At 44.7% G+C, this 13,919-nt stretch overlaps 1 protein-coding gene across 1 annotated transcript in view; it reads right to left on the bottom strand.

Moving 5' to 3' along the window:
• The window catches only part of LIN54 (lin-54 DREAM MuvB core complex component), a 64,937-nt gene extending 51,369 nt beyond the window's left edge, over nucleotides 1-13,568 (bottom strand). The window contains exons 1-2 of the mRNA XM_056568910.1: nucleotides 13,357-13,568; nucleotides 12,470-13,206 (exon numbers count right to left, since the gene is read on the bottom strand). Coding sequence (XP_056424885.1) covers nucleotides 12,470-13,108 — 639 coding nt within the window. The 5' untranslated portion in view covers nucleotides 13,109-13,206; nucleotides 13,357-13,568. The remainder of the gene's footprint in view (nucleotides 1-12,469; nucleotides 13,207-13,356) is intronic.
• Between the last annotated feature and the right edge of the window lie 351 nt (nucleotides 13,569-13,919).

Below are 13,919 nucleotides of genomic sequence, written 5' to 3'. Positions count from 1 at the left end.
AGGAGCAAATAGTGATGTGAATGCACCCTTAAAAGGAATGAATGTGTTACCTAGATTATTTTCCTGATTAAAGGCATATACTGAAACCTGTTCTTTTTCTCCAATCTGTTTCTATATTCTGAATGTACATTTTTTCAAAAATGTTTGTACATTTTCATTGAGGCTGGCATCTTGCCTGAGCTGTTTTTAACAGCATTTAGTGATATGCTTTACTGCAGGACTCATGGACCATAGATAACAATAGAAAGGACCAGTCCCATCCAGATTAATTGGAGACCGATATAGAGGTCATTCTACAAAAAAAAAAATATATATATATTTTGTTGTTTTCTCTAGGACACATCAAATACAAAAAATTGTGCCAATCCTGTGTAGTCTGATCCTGCACTCATACTACCTACCATCTGTTTGCTACATCTTGCTAACATAATATATTCGGCAGGTAAGCAAGTAAAGAACAGCTAAGAATTATTCTGTTGGAGAAGACTACAGTAATAAGACACAAAGCTATGTAAAGAAGGTATAGACATCATCAGTGGCAAAACAGAAAAAATATATATTTATGGTTGGGGGCAATGAGAACTCCCAAACTCCAGGCATTTCTAACATTTTAGATGACATCAGCTTTGATTACTGAATTTAGAGGGTCAATGACATTGTCCAGCATTACCAGCGAGTCTGGCTGCTGATAGCAGCCGCTACTCATCGGCTATGAAGCCTACTCAGCTTGTTTCCACGCTCATTACACCGGAACAGCAATCGGGGAGTACATGTACACCTTGTGTGGTTAGCGTGTTAAATGTGAACATACCCTATACATCCACACAGCAGCTGCTGTATTCATGTACCTGTCTGCTCCTCTGTGGCATTGTTCATCACAGGAAAGAACGGTACAAAAAAAAAAATTTAGTGTTTATATACTCATTTATCTATGGCAGGGCTGTTTAGGCTGGGAGAAGGTAGTGATTTGAGTTGTAGGGGCTGGTCATATTATGTGGTATCATCACTCATGGGGTGTGGCTAAAGCTCAGAGACAAGATCTAGTCAAGCCATGTCATCTCGGGAGAGAGGAGCAGGGGAGCTGAACACAATAACACATTGAAAATTTAAAGGGGTATTCCAGGCAAAAACTTTTTTTATATATCAACTGGCTCCGGAAAGTTAAACAGATTTGTTAATTACTTCTATTAAAAAATCTTAATCCTTCCAATAGTTATTAGCTTCTGAAGTTGAGTTGCTGTTTTCTGTCTAACTGCTTTCTGATGACTCACGTCCCAGGAGTTGTGCATCTCCTATGGGGATATTTTCCCATCATGCTCAGCTCCCGGGACGTGACATCATCATTGAGCAGTTAGACAGAAAACATCAGAAGCTAATAACTATTGGAAGGATTAAGATTTTTTATTAGAAGTCATTTACAAATCTGTTTAACTTTCCGGAGCCAGTTGATATATAAAAAAAAGTTTTTGCCTGGAATACCCCTTTAAGGACTACACAATGTCCTGTCAGGGGTGAGCCAAGCAAAAACATGCTGAAACCAGTACAATATGTGATGGCCCAGATTTATCAATTATTCTGAGACATAAACGGTCTGGTTTTGCCCATAATAACCAATCACATCTCAGCTTTCATTTTACCAGAGCTCGAAAAGATATGAAAGTTAAGCTGTGTTTGGATGCTATGGGCAGAACCAGACAGTTCTGATTTCAGGCAGATTTATAAATATGGGCCTAATTTACCAAGTTACATGTCTGGAGATATAGCTATATTTAAATATTTTCTGTTTCCGGGATACCCCTTATGATTAACCCCTTCAGGACTGAGAACTTTTTCACCTTAAGGACTGAGCATTTTTTGCACATCTGACCACTGTCACTTTATGCATTAATAACTCAGATGCTTTTACCAATTATATTGATTCCGAGATAGTTTTTTCATGACATATTCTACTTTAACATAGTGGTAAATTTTCGTCGTTACTTGCATCCTTTCTTGGTGAAAAATCCCCAAATTTCATGAAAATGTTGCATTTTTCTAACTTTGAAGCTCTCTGCTTGTAAGGAAAATGGATATTCCAAATAAATTATATATTGATTCACATATACAATATGCCTACTTTATGTTGGTATCATAAAGTTGACATATTTTTACTTTTGGAAGACATTAGAGGGCTTCAAAGTTCAGCAGCAATTTTCCAATTTTTCACGAAAATTTCTAAATTGGTATTTTTTTTAGGGACCAGTTCAGTTTTCAAGTGGATTTGAGCCCATAAATTACCCCATTATAAAAACTGCACCCCTCAAAGTGAAAATTCAAAATCTTCTTTTTTTTTTTTTTTTTACACTCACATGTTCTTGCAGAGCCATTATTTGAATTTTTACAAGGGGTAAAAGGAAAGAAATCCCCCCAAAATGTATAACCCCATTTCTCTCGAGTAAGGAAATACCTCATACATGGATGTACAGTGTTCTGTGGGTGCACTAGAGGGCTCAGAAAGGAAGGAGCGACAATGGGATTTTGGACAGTGAATTTTGCTGAAATGGTTTTTGGGGGGCATGTTGCATTTAGGAAGCCCCCATGGTGCCAGATCAGCAAACAAAAACACATGGCACACTATTTTGAAAACTACACCCCTCAAGGAACGTAACAAGGGGTACAGTGAGCCTTAACACCCCACAGGTGTTTGACGACTTTTTGTTAAAGTTGGATGTGTAAATTAAATTTTTTTTTTTTCACTAAAATGCTGTTTTTTCCACAAATTTCTCATTTTTACAAGAGGTAATAGGAGATAATGCCCCCCAAAATTTGTAACCCCGTTTCTTCTGAGTATGGAAATACCCCATGTGTGGACGTCAAATGCACTGCGGGCGCACTACAATGCTCAGAAGAGAAGGAGTTACATTTGGCTCTTGCAAAGCAAATTTTGCTGAAATGGTTTTTGGTGGGCATGTCGCATTTAGGAAGCCCCTTTGGTGCCAGAACAGGAAAAATAAATAAATAAATAAATAAATAAATAAATAAAAAATAAAAAAACACATGGCAACTATTTTGAAAACTAAACCCCTCGAGGAATGTAACAAGGGGTATAGTGAGTCTTAACACCCAACAGGTGTTTTTGTTAAAGTTTTTGTTAAAGTTGGATGCATAAATGAAATGTAAAAAAAATGCTGGTTTTTCTCCAAATGTTACATTTTTATACGGGGTAATATGAGAAAATGCCCCCCAAAATTAGTAATTCCATTTCATCTGAGTATGGAAATACCCCACAGGTGTGGAATTTTTTTTTTTTTAACTATTTGTCCAAGGGACTAAAACGGAGCAGAATCTACTTGTCCCTCATAAAAATCCACCTGTCCTGGTACAAAATAATTTTAACCCACATAGTACGTAAATAAGGTCTTTTAACAATAAAAACTTGATAGGCAGACCAGTATGTCACCCCATTAGGTGTATAGGGTCCCTGATAAGTAAGTCCGCCCCATTAATGGAATACTGAAGTGCAAAATAACTTATCCTGACTGCTGTGAAACCCCTCCTCCCGATCTTTTATAAGGGGCCCCGGCAGAAATGGGGGCTTGTCTGCATGATGCACCGACCGACACGCCCCCCCATGCATCCCATAGATACATTGAGGGGGCATTTCAGCAGCCTTGTCATGCAGGGACGGAACATTCCCTTCATGCCGTCTGCTGGGGTCTCATACAAGAGATGGGGGGGGGGGGGGGGGGGAGGTGTTCCAGCAGTCAGACCCTCGCGAACTATCACTTATGGGGACAAGTTATTCTGCACTACAGTATTCCTTTAAGTAGGTAGTCCCCCTTCAGGTAGGTATGTCCCTTTATCAGGTAGGTATCAAGTAGGGCCCCCCCCCCCCCGATGCTCCCTGCGTCATTATATTCCCCCCCCTCTGATGCTCCCTGCGTCATTATATTCCCCCCCCCTGATGCCCCCCTGCGTCATTATATTCCCCCCCCCTCTGATGCCCCCCTGCGTCATTATATTCCCCCCCCTCTGATGCCCCCTGCATCATTATATTCCCCCCCTCTGATGCCCCCTGCGTCATTATATTCCCCCCCCTGATGCCCCCTGCGTCATTATATTCCCCCCCTCTGATGCCCTCTGCGTCATTATATTCACCCCCCCCTCTGATGCCCCCTGCGTCATTATATTCCCCCCCCTCTGATGCCCCCTGCGTCATTATATTCCCCCCCCTCTGATGCCCCCTGCGTCATTATATTCCCCCCCTCTGATGCCCCCTGCGTCATTATATTCCCCCCCTCTGATGCCCCCTGCGCCATTATATTCCCCCCTCTGATGCCCCCTGCGTCATTTTATTCCCCCCCCCCCTCTGATGCCCCTGCGTCATTATATTCCCCCCCTCTAATGCCCCTGCGTCATTATATTCCCCCCCTCTGATGCCCCTGCGTCATTATATTCCCCCCTGATGCCCCCTGTGCCATTATATACCCCCCCTCTGATGCCCCTGCGCCATTATATTCCCCCCCCCCTCTGATGCCCCTGCGTCATTATATTCCCCCCCTCTGATGCCCCTGCGTCATTATATTCCTCCCCTCTGATGCCCCTGTGCCATTATATTCCTCCCCTCTGATGCCCCCTGCGCCATTATATTCCCCCCCTGATGCCCCCTGCGCCATTATATTCCCCCCTGATGCCCCCTGCGCCATTATATTCCCCCCCTGATGCCCCCTGCGCCATTATATTCCCCCCTGATGCCCCCTGCGCCATTATATTCACCCCCACGCCATTATATTCTCCCCCCTGATGCCCCCTGCGCCATTATATTCCCGAGCCCCCTGCGCCATTATATTCCCCCCCTGATGCCCCCTGCGCCATTATATTCCCCCCCTGATGCCCCATGCGCCACGTGCCTACGCCGGGACGCTGTCGTCCTGCACGGCTTGCTATAGGCTGCAAAACTGATTGCCCCGTTATATGCTAATTCTTTAGGCATTTAGTAGGGATCGACCGATTATCGGTTTGGCCAATAATCACGATTTTGGGCATTATCGCTATCAGCAATTACCTTGCCGATAATGCCCCGTCCCCCCCTTCCCCTGACCCGCCACACCGGCCCCATTGCTTCCCCCATCCCCGGTTTTATAAATACCTGTTCCCGGGGCCCACGCTACTTCTGGCTCCTGCTGTGTCCTGCGTTACGCTGTGCGCAATGACGAGTGACGTGAATTGCGCGACGTGCCGTCACCGTCAGTGCGCACAGTGACAGCTCAGGAGGACGCCACCGGAGCCAGATGTAGAGTGGACCCCGGGAACAGGTAATTATAAACAGAGGATTGGGGAGGCAATGGGGCCGGGGCGGTGCGGTGGGTGATGCGACGCGGCGGGGCGGTAGGTGGCGCGGAGCGGCGGTGAGGGGGAGCAGTGCGGCGGTGGGGGGGCGCCGGTGATAGGACTCAGGAGAGAGAAGCGGGTGGCGGCGGCGGCGGCCTATGGCATCGCAAAAGCCACTGCAGTGCATTGATTTAAAGCGCCCGCTTTAAATCAATGATCTGCAGCGGTGTCGCGGGGGGATAAATAGCAGATAACTTATACTGGAATAGCGGTATAAGTTATCGGCTATCGGCCCTAACCTCCACCAATTATTGGTATCGGCCCTAAAAAAACGATATCGGTCGATCCCTGCTTGCCTGAAGCAGGGCTAAATGCCTGAAGAATTTAACTGCATGTCCCGGGCATCGGGTGATATCATTTCCACATCCCTGCCCCATGTGTGGACGTCAAGTGCTCTGCTGCTGCACTACAATGCTCAGAAGAGAAGGAGTGCCATTGGGCTTTTGTAGAGAGAATTTGTTTGGAATGGAAGTCGGGGTCCATGAGCATTTACAAAGCCCCCCGTGGTTCCAGAACAGTGGACCCCCACTACCACATGTGACCCCATTTTGGAAACTACACCCCTCACAGAATTTAATAAGGGGTGCAGTGAGTATTTACACTTCACTGGCGTTTGACAGATATTTGGAACAGTGGGCTGTGCAAATGAAAAACTATATTTTTCAGGTTCACAGACCACTTTTCCAAAAATCTGTCAGACACTTGTGGGGTGTAAATGCTCACTGTACCCCTTATTACATTATGTGAGGGGTTTAGTTTCTGAAACTGTGTCACATGTGGGGGGGTCCATTGTTCTGGCACCATGGGGGCTTTGTAAACACACGTGGCCTTCGATTCCGGATAAATTTTCTCTCTAAAACCAATGGCGCTGCTTCTCTTCTGAGCATTGTAATTCGCCCCCAGAGCACTTTACATCCACATATGGGGTATGTTCTTACTCAGAAGAAATGGGGTTACACATTTTGGGGGGCTTTTTTTTCCTATTTTCCCTTGTGAAAATGAAAAATTTAGGGTAACACCAGCATTTTAGTAAAAAAAAATGTATTTGTTTTCCCATCCAACTGAAAATTCGTCAAATATCTGTGGGGTGTTAAGGCTCACTATACCCCTTGTCACATTCCGTGAGGGGTGTAGTTTCCAAAATGGGGTCACACGTGGGTATTTATTTTTTTGCGTTTATGTCAGAACCACTGTAATATCAGCCACCCCTGTGCAAATGACCAATTTAGGCCTTAAATGTACATAGTACGCTCTCACTCCTGAGTTTTGTTGTGCGTCCGAAGAGCATTTTACGCCCACATATGGAGTAGTTCTGTACAATGCCACCTAATGTGGGGAACACAATGCCACCTAATGTGCGGAACACACTGCTTCCTAAAGTGGGGAACATGCTACCTTCCTAATGTGGGGAACATGCTACCTTCCTAATGTGGGGAAACCGCTACCTTCCTAATGTGGGGAAACCGCTACCTTCCTAATGTGGGGAAACCGCTACCTTCCTAATGCTCCCCCCCCCCCCCAGAAATAGCACCCCCCATCATCCGTCAGCTCATGTTATTACCACAGAGGGGCACTACTGCTGGTGGGGGGTGTTGCTGGTGGGGGGTGTTGCTGGTGGATGATGAGGGGTGCATGATGGGGGCATTATATGTGAGGGGCGCCTGATGGGGGAATTATATGTGAGGGGCGCATGCAGCCCAGCCTCGCCCCCCTGCTACCTTCAGTGGCCCCCAGATAATTTGAGTTTGAGACCCCTGCCTTATGGCAAAATGTTATTAGTCAGTCAATAAAATATATGTACCCACAAATAAGTACCTATAAAAACTACAACTCATTATACAAAAACACACAGGCCGTCATAAAGCTGTATCAATGGAAAAATAAAAATCTGTTGCTTAAGATACAGCAACATGAAAATGGCCTATTTCTTAATTACCCTGCAAAAGCTTTTTTTTTTTTTTTTTATTGTGCTACAAGCTACAGATGGTATAAACATAAAAGAAATCATGAGAAAATGCTATAAATCCCCCAATCTAGAGCCAATTTTATATATGTCTGTTTCAGTTAACAGTTTTTCAAAATCCCAGACAACCCGCTTGGTTATCCAAGAGAAAGGTCCCTAAAGGGGTACTCCCAACTGAAAGTAATGGCATAACACTAAGATAGTCCTGTGTAGCGCGGAGACCCCTTTACACCTCAAAAACTCAGACGTGGACACATCACTTTCCCCCCCCCCCCACAATCAATAGGGTTCACAGGTGATATCCTAGTGATACACTTTGAGATGGGAAAACCATTAGACTTTCTCATATTGCAGACAAAATGTGGCTTATGTGACATACAAGTCAGCACAGTTTTCAAATTGACTTCAACTGCAAATAGGGATGCACCGAAATTTTGGGCGCCAAAAATTATCGTCCGAAAATGGCCCTTTCAGCCTTTTCGGCTAAGGGATTTTCCCGCCGATAAGTTCAGGGTGCATGGCTTGGAACTTATATAGGAAAGTCCGGCAGAAAATGCACAGTTGGTGCCAAGTATCAGTGGGATAATGTGTGCTGTGTCTACCCCTCCTATGGTTCAATGGAGCTGAGCTCGCTTCATACTTGGTAATGCCGGAAAATCACCGATCCGGGGATGCCTGACATTAACCCTTTAGACACCGCTATCAAAGTAGATCGTGGCATTTAAAATGGCGAAAACAATCTTCGGTAACTCAGTGGAGCTGATCGGGACACCCGCAGCCGAATCCGCGGCGTCCCGATCAGCTGAGAGGATGGGCGGCGGTTTCCTACCTTCGTCCGTCCTGTCCGATCGACGCTCCAATAATATTTGGAGCGCCAATAACACTGATCAGTGCTGTACTATAGGCTCCTACATTGATCAGAGTCTGCAAGCACAGGAGTGCACCTGTGTGTCTCCAGCTGTTACAAAGCCTTTGGCTGTCTGGGCATGCTGGGAGTTGTAGTTCTGCAACAACTGAAGTCCTATGGACCATCATCTTCTGACTTCGGTGAATTGCACGCTGAAGGTGAGCCTGCCGGCTGGATTTTAATATTAATGAGCAATGGTCACGTGAGTGCCTGTGCCTACTGAGCACTGACATGACCAGCATCCATGAATATTCAATTGGCTGAACCAAATGAGCACATGGAACTCCATTGATCTGTATGAGGAATCTAATGATTCCTATTTAACCCCTTAAGGACCGGGGGGTTTTCGGTTTTTGCATTTTCGTTTTTTGCTCCTTGCCTTTAAAAAATCATAACTCTTTCAATTTTGCACCTAAAAATCCATATGATTGCTTATTTTTTGTGCCACCAATTCTACTTTGTAATGACGTCAGTCATTTTGCCCAAAAATCTACGGTGAAACGGAAAAAAAAAATCATTGTGTGACAAAATTGAAAAAAAAAAACGCTGTTTTGTAACTTTTGGGGGCTTCTGTTTCCACGTAGTACATTTTTTGATAAAAATGACACCTTATCTTTATTCTGTAGGTCCATACGATTAAAATGATACCCTACTTATATAGGTTTGATTTTGTCGTACTTCTGGAAAAAATCATAACTACATGCAGGAAAATTAATACGTTTAAAATGGTCATCTTCTGACCCCTATAACTTTTTTATTTTTCCGTGTATGGGGCGGTATGAGGGCTAATTTTTTGCGCCGTGATCTGAAGTTTTTAACGGTACCATTTTTGCATAGATAGGACTTATTGATCGCTTTTTATTCATTTTTAAATGATATAAAAAGTGACCAAAAATGCACTATTTTGTACTTTGGAATTTTTTTGCGCGCACGCCATTGACCGAGCGGTTTAATTAACGATATATTTTTATAACTCGGACATTTCCGCACGCGGTGATACCATATATGTTTATTTTTATTTACACTGTTTTTTTTTTTATGGGAAAAGGGGGGTGATTCAAACTTTTAATAGGGGAGGGGTTAAATGATATTCATTCACTTTTTTTTTTCACTTTTTTTTTTGCAGTGTTATAGCTCCCATAGGGACCTATAACACTGCACACACTGATCTTTATCATTGATCACTGGTTTCTCATAGGAGACCAGTGATCGATGATTCTGCCGCTTGACTGCTCATGCCTGGATCTCAGGCACTGAGCAGTCATTCGGCGATCGGACAGCGAGGAGGCAGGTAGGGACCCTCCCGCTGTCCTGTAAGCTGTTCGCCGCGGCTATCCCGAACAGCCCACTGAGTTAACCGTCAGCTTTTACTTTCACTTTTAGCCGCGCGGCTCAGCTCTGAGCGCGCGGCTAAAGGGTTAATAGTGCGCGGCGCTGCGCGCTATTAGCGGCGGGTCCCGGCTTCACTATGACGCCGGGCCCGCCGTGATATGATGCGGGGTTACCGTGTAACCCCGCATTATATCACGGGAGCAGGACCAAGGACGTACCTGTACGTCCTTGGTCCTTAAGGGGTATTCCAGGAAAAAACTTTTATATATATCAACTGGCTCCAGAAAGTTAAACAGATTTGTAAATTACTTATATTAAAAAATCTTTAATCCTTTCAGTACTTATGAGCTTCTGAAGTTAAGGTTGTTCTTTTCTGTCTAAGTGTTCTCTGATGACACCTGTCTCAGGAAACGCCCAGTTTAGAAGAGGTTTGCTATGGGGATTTGCTATGGGGATTTGCCCAGTTTAGAAGAGGTTTGCTATGGGGGAGAGGACTTAGACAGAAAAGAACAACCTTAACTTAAGAAGCTCATAAGTACTGAAAGGATTAAGATTTTTTAATAGAAGTAATTTACAAATGTGTTTAACTTTCTGGAGCCAGTTGATATATTTAAAAAAGTATTTTCCTGGAATACTCCTTTAACCCCTTAAGGACCAGGCCATTTTACACCTTAGGACCAGAGCGTTTTTTGAACATCTGACCACTGTCATTTTAAACATTAATAACTCTGGGATGCTTTTAGTTATTCTGATTCCGAGATTGTTTTTTCGTGACATATTCTACTTTATTTTGGTGGTAAATTTTCGGCGTTACTTGCATCCTTTTTTGGTGAAAAATCCCAAAATTTCATGAAAATTTTGCATTTTTTTTTTTACTTTGAAGCTCTCTGCTTGTAAGGAAAATGGATATTCACAATAAATTTAATTTTTATTCACAAATACAATATGTCCACTTTATGTTGGCATCATAAAATGGACATATTTTTGCTTTTGAAAAAATTAGAGGGCTTCAAAGTAAAGCAGCAATTTTCAAAAATTTCATGAAAATTGCTAAATCTGAAGGGACAGATGTTACAGAACTACAACTCCCAGCATGCCTAGGCAGTCTAAGCATGCTGAGAGTTGTAGTTTGGCAACATCTGGAGTGCTACCGTTTGGGCACCACTGTAACAGTGGTCTCCTAACGGTGACCCTCCAGATGTTGCAAAACTACAACTCCCTGCATGCCCAGACAGCCCTTTGCTGTCTGGGCATGCTGGGAGTTGCAGTTTGGCCTTCCTAGTTGTTGCCACAGTAAAGATCACTTTACTTTCACTTTCAATTCCCCCCTCCCCCACAGTAGTTTCTCTACCTGACCCAGGATCCAGCAGTCTACAGCAACGATCGGGGTCTCCAGGCATCTTCTTCTGCAGGTACCGACCTCCCTCTTCTTCCCACGATCCCCTCGACATCCAGGGGTGGCCAGAACGGGGGGGTGGGGGGGGGGGGGGTTGTTGGGTTGCCATGGCAACCCACTGTCCTGCTCTGCCATTGGTCATAATCAATTCTGACCAATGGCAGAGGATAGGAGGATATCGCAGCATTGCGACTTCACTCCTACCCTTCAGGATGATCTGGGCTGTCAATGACAAGTTAGATCATCACAATTTTCCGGGTGATCGGCCCGGAATAGGAGACCCGATCAGCCCGGAATAGGAGAAAATCGCATGTCTGAATTGACGTGCGATTTTCTGCGATCGCCGACATGGGGGGGGGGGGGTGTCCCGGGACCCCCCTCAGCATTTGCACGGCATGCCTGCTGAAGGATTTCAGCAGGAATGCCCTTACAATCTCTGCCCGGCGCGCGGCAGAGACCGGAGAAACACCAGGACGTTCTGGAACGTCCTTAAAGCCCAGGGTGCGGGGACGTTCCAGAACGTCCTTGGTCCTTAACTGGTTAAAGTCCAATAAAAAAAAAAATGGAATTCCATAGTAAAAGTTTAAATCACCATCCTTTTCCCATATAAAAAAAATAAAACATATTTGGAATTGCCACGTGCATAATTGTCCCAACTATTAAATTATGTTTCTGATCCTGCACTGTGAATGACGTAAATGCAAAATTGCTGATTTTGGTCACATCACATCCCCCCCAAAAAAACTTAATAAAATGTAACAAAAACTATATTTAAAAAAAGGGAGCTGGGCAACACATTTTCGGTTAAGCACAGCCTAAATTTTCGGTTTCGGACCAAAATTTCTCTTTCGGTTCATCCCTACCAGAGAAGGTGATTATAATTTATAGTTTATTTTTACCATGAACATTTTTATCTCTAGTAAGCTCTTTGTAAGATAATCCAGTGGGTGCTATTGCATCTGCTCAATGGCAGGTGTACTATTTCAACTGGTGGTATTGCACATTAACGCAGCCTCTTCAATGTTTACACTGGTATACACGCCATACTTCGTGATGGTGCAGCAAGGTATCTCATGTTGTCCTGCTCACTCCAATGGAACAAAACAGCAATACCTTGCAGTGCCGCTACAAAATGTATGGGTTTGCAGGTACCTGCCAGAAACTGATGTAAACACTGATGGCCTACCCTAGGAGATGACAGGCCACCTAGGAGTCCAACACCCCTGGCAAACATCTATGTTTTCCACAAGGAAAGCTTTTGGTCAGATAATTTATATTAAATGGTAGCAATTCAGATGACAGGGTGGCTCACAGAGTGGGGCCCTACCTCTGGGTTGATGTCTATAACTCCTAAGGAAAATGGGAGCGTTCATGAAACAACCTCTTAGAATACACACAACATTTAAACACTTTCTAGGAATGTGGCATGTGACTGAAGAAACAGAAGACCTTATGAATGAGCAAGAATGACATGATGAGGGTGACATTCTGCTTCTGTTACCTGGACATTCTGTATTTGCTGGCCCTGAAGGGAAGACTTGGTGTTGAAGAGTTGAGCTGACGTCAAAGAAGACACCCCACCTTGACCTCCTAAAGTGACCAGCTTGATCTGCTGTGGTGTCCCTTTTGTATCCAAGTGCTGGTTTTGCACAGCTTTTTGTGTGCTTGCCATTGTGTTCTGTGGAATAAAGACAATGGGATTGCTTCCTTTTCCCAGAGTTGTCACATACACCTTCTCTTGTTTTATCCGACTGCCGGCCGCTAGCTCAGATGACTTATTGAGAACCATCTGTCCGGACAGAGGTGTCCCCAACTTGTGGATGCCACTTTGCAGGACGGTCTTCATGGCTGTAGCCGAAGGTGCAGGACTTGGCTTTGAAGCTACATTTACTACCGCCGCCAGGTGACTACTATGGTTACTTGGGGTTGTGCCACCTTCCTTAACCTGAGACGTAGTAATGCATTCTCCGCTGCTGCTTACTTCCACTATTTCTTCCAGTTCGGTTTCCATGGGCACCTCTTCCGCCATGGGAGAGGAGACCGTAATGGCTTCAATGCTGTCATCATCCGCTATGGACATGCCGGTTTCCATGATCTCATCCGGTAGCGTGCTGTTCACCTCTGCAGATACCACACTCATTTTTAAGATTTAATGACAAATTCCAAATAGTCAGTAAAAAGAAGGATGCATATCCTTACATAAGGGGACTGGGGTAGACTCTAGGCAATCTCCATGGCCTGCAACACAAGACATAAACAATGTGGAATGTGTGCAGCACAGCAAGTCATCAGACTACAGTAAAGAAAGACCGCATAGGGTGACGTTACATTTTACGACAACAGCCACCAGATTTAAAACTGTGCGCTTCCAGCTCCAGTCTGCATTACCTCCAGGAAGTGAGCAAGTTGTCTGCAAGCGGCTGCGTCCCATATATCGGAAACTACATCTGCCCCGCTCCCTGGGATCTGCCTATAGTACCGTGCACGACTGTTATGCTGACACAGCCATAACCGCCGCCTCAGCAGCTGGCCGGTAGATTGTAAAGAGCGCTCTTTTCCAGCCGGTGCCCAACGACACCTCTCGGGGACTCGGCAACCAGCACTGCGCCTGCGCGAGGCGGATTTCGCGTCATCAGTAATTGCAAAGCGACACGAATGAGGCCTGCGCATGCGTGCTCCGCACGGCGGGATTACGATCTTGTTTGCTTTAGCGGGTGGAAGTATTTGTTGCAGAACAAGAGCAGAGTGTGGGGCGGTCTGGAGTGGTCTGCCTGGAGAGGGGACAATAAGCTGTAGACGACTGAAATGGCGTCACTTGACGAGAGAAAAAAGAATATATATAGCGTTTTTTTTTTTTTTAGCTGTGAGGCGCCAAACCTGCTCACTAGTTCTGTATAAGCGGCCATTTCTGGGTGGTTAAGGATGGCAATGTGGTCGGACCACTTGACAAG

This window comes from Hyla sarda, chromosome 1 (assembly GCF_029499605.1).
Source record: "Hyla sarda isolate aHylSar1 chromosome 1, aHylSar1.hap1, whole genome shotgun sequence".
NCBI classification, from domain to species: Eukaryota; Metazoa; Chordata; class Amphibia; order Anura; family Hylidae; genus Hyla; species Hyla sarda.
The sequence above is the reverse complement of the archived record's forward strand: the minus strand, read 5'-3'. Positions and strand labels throughout refer to the sequence as shown.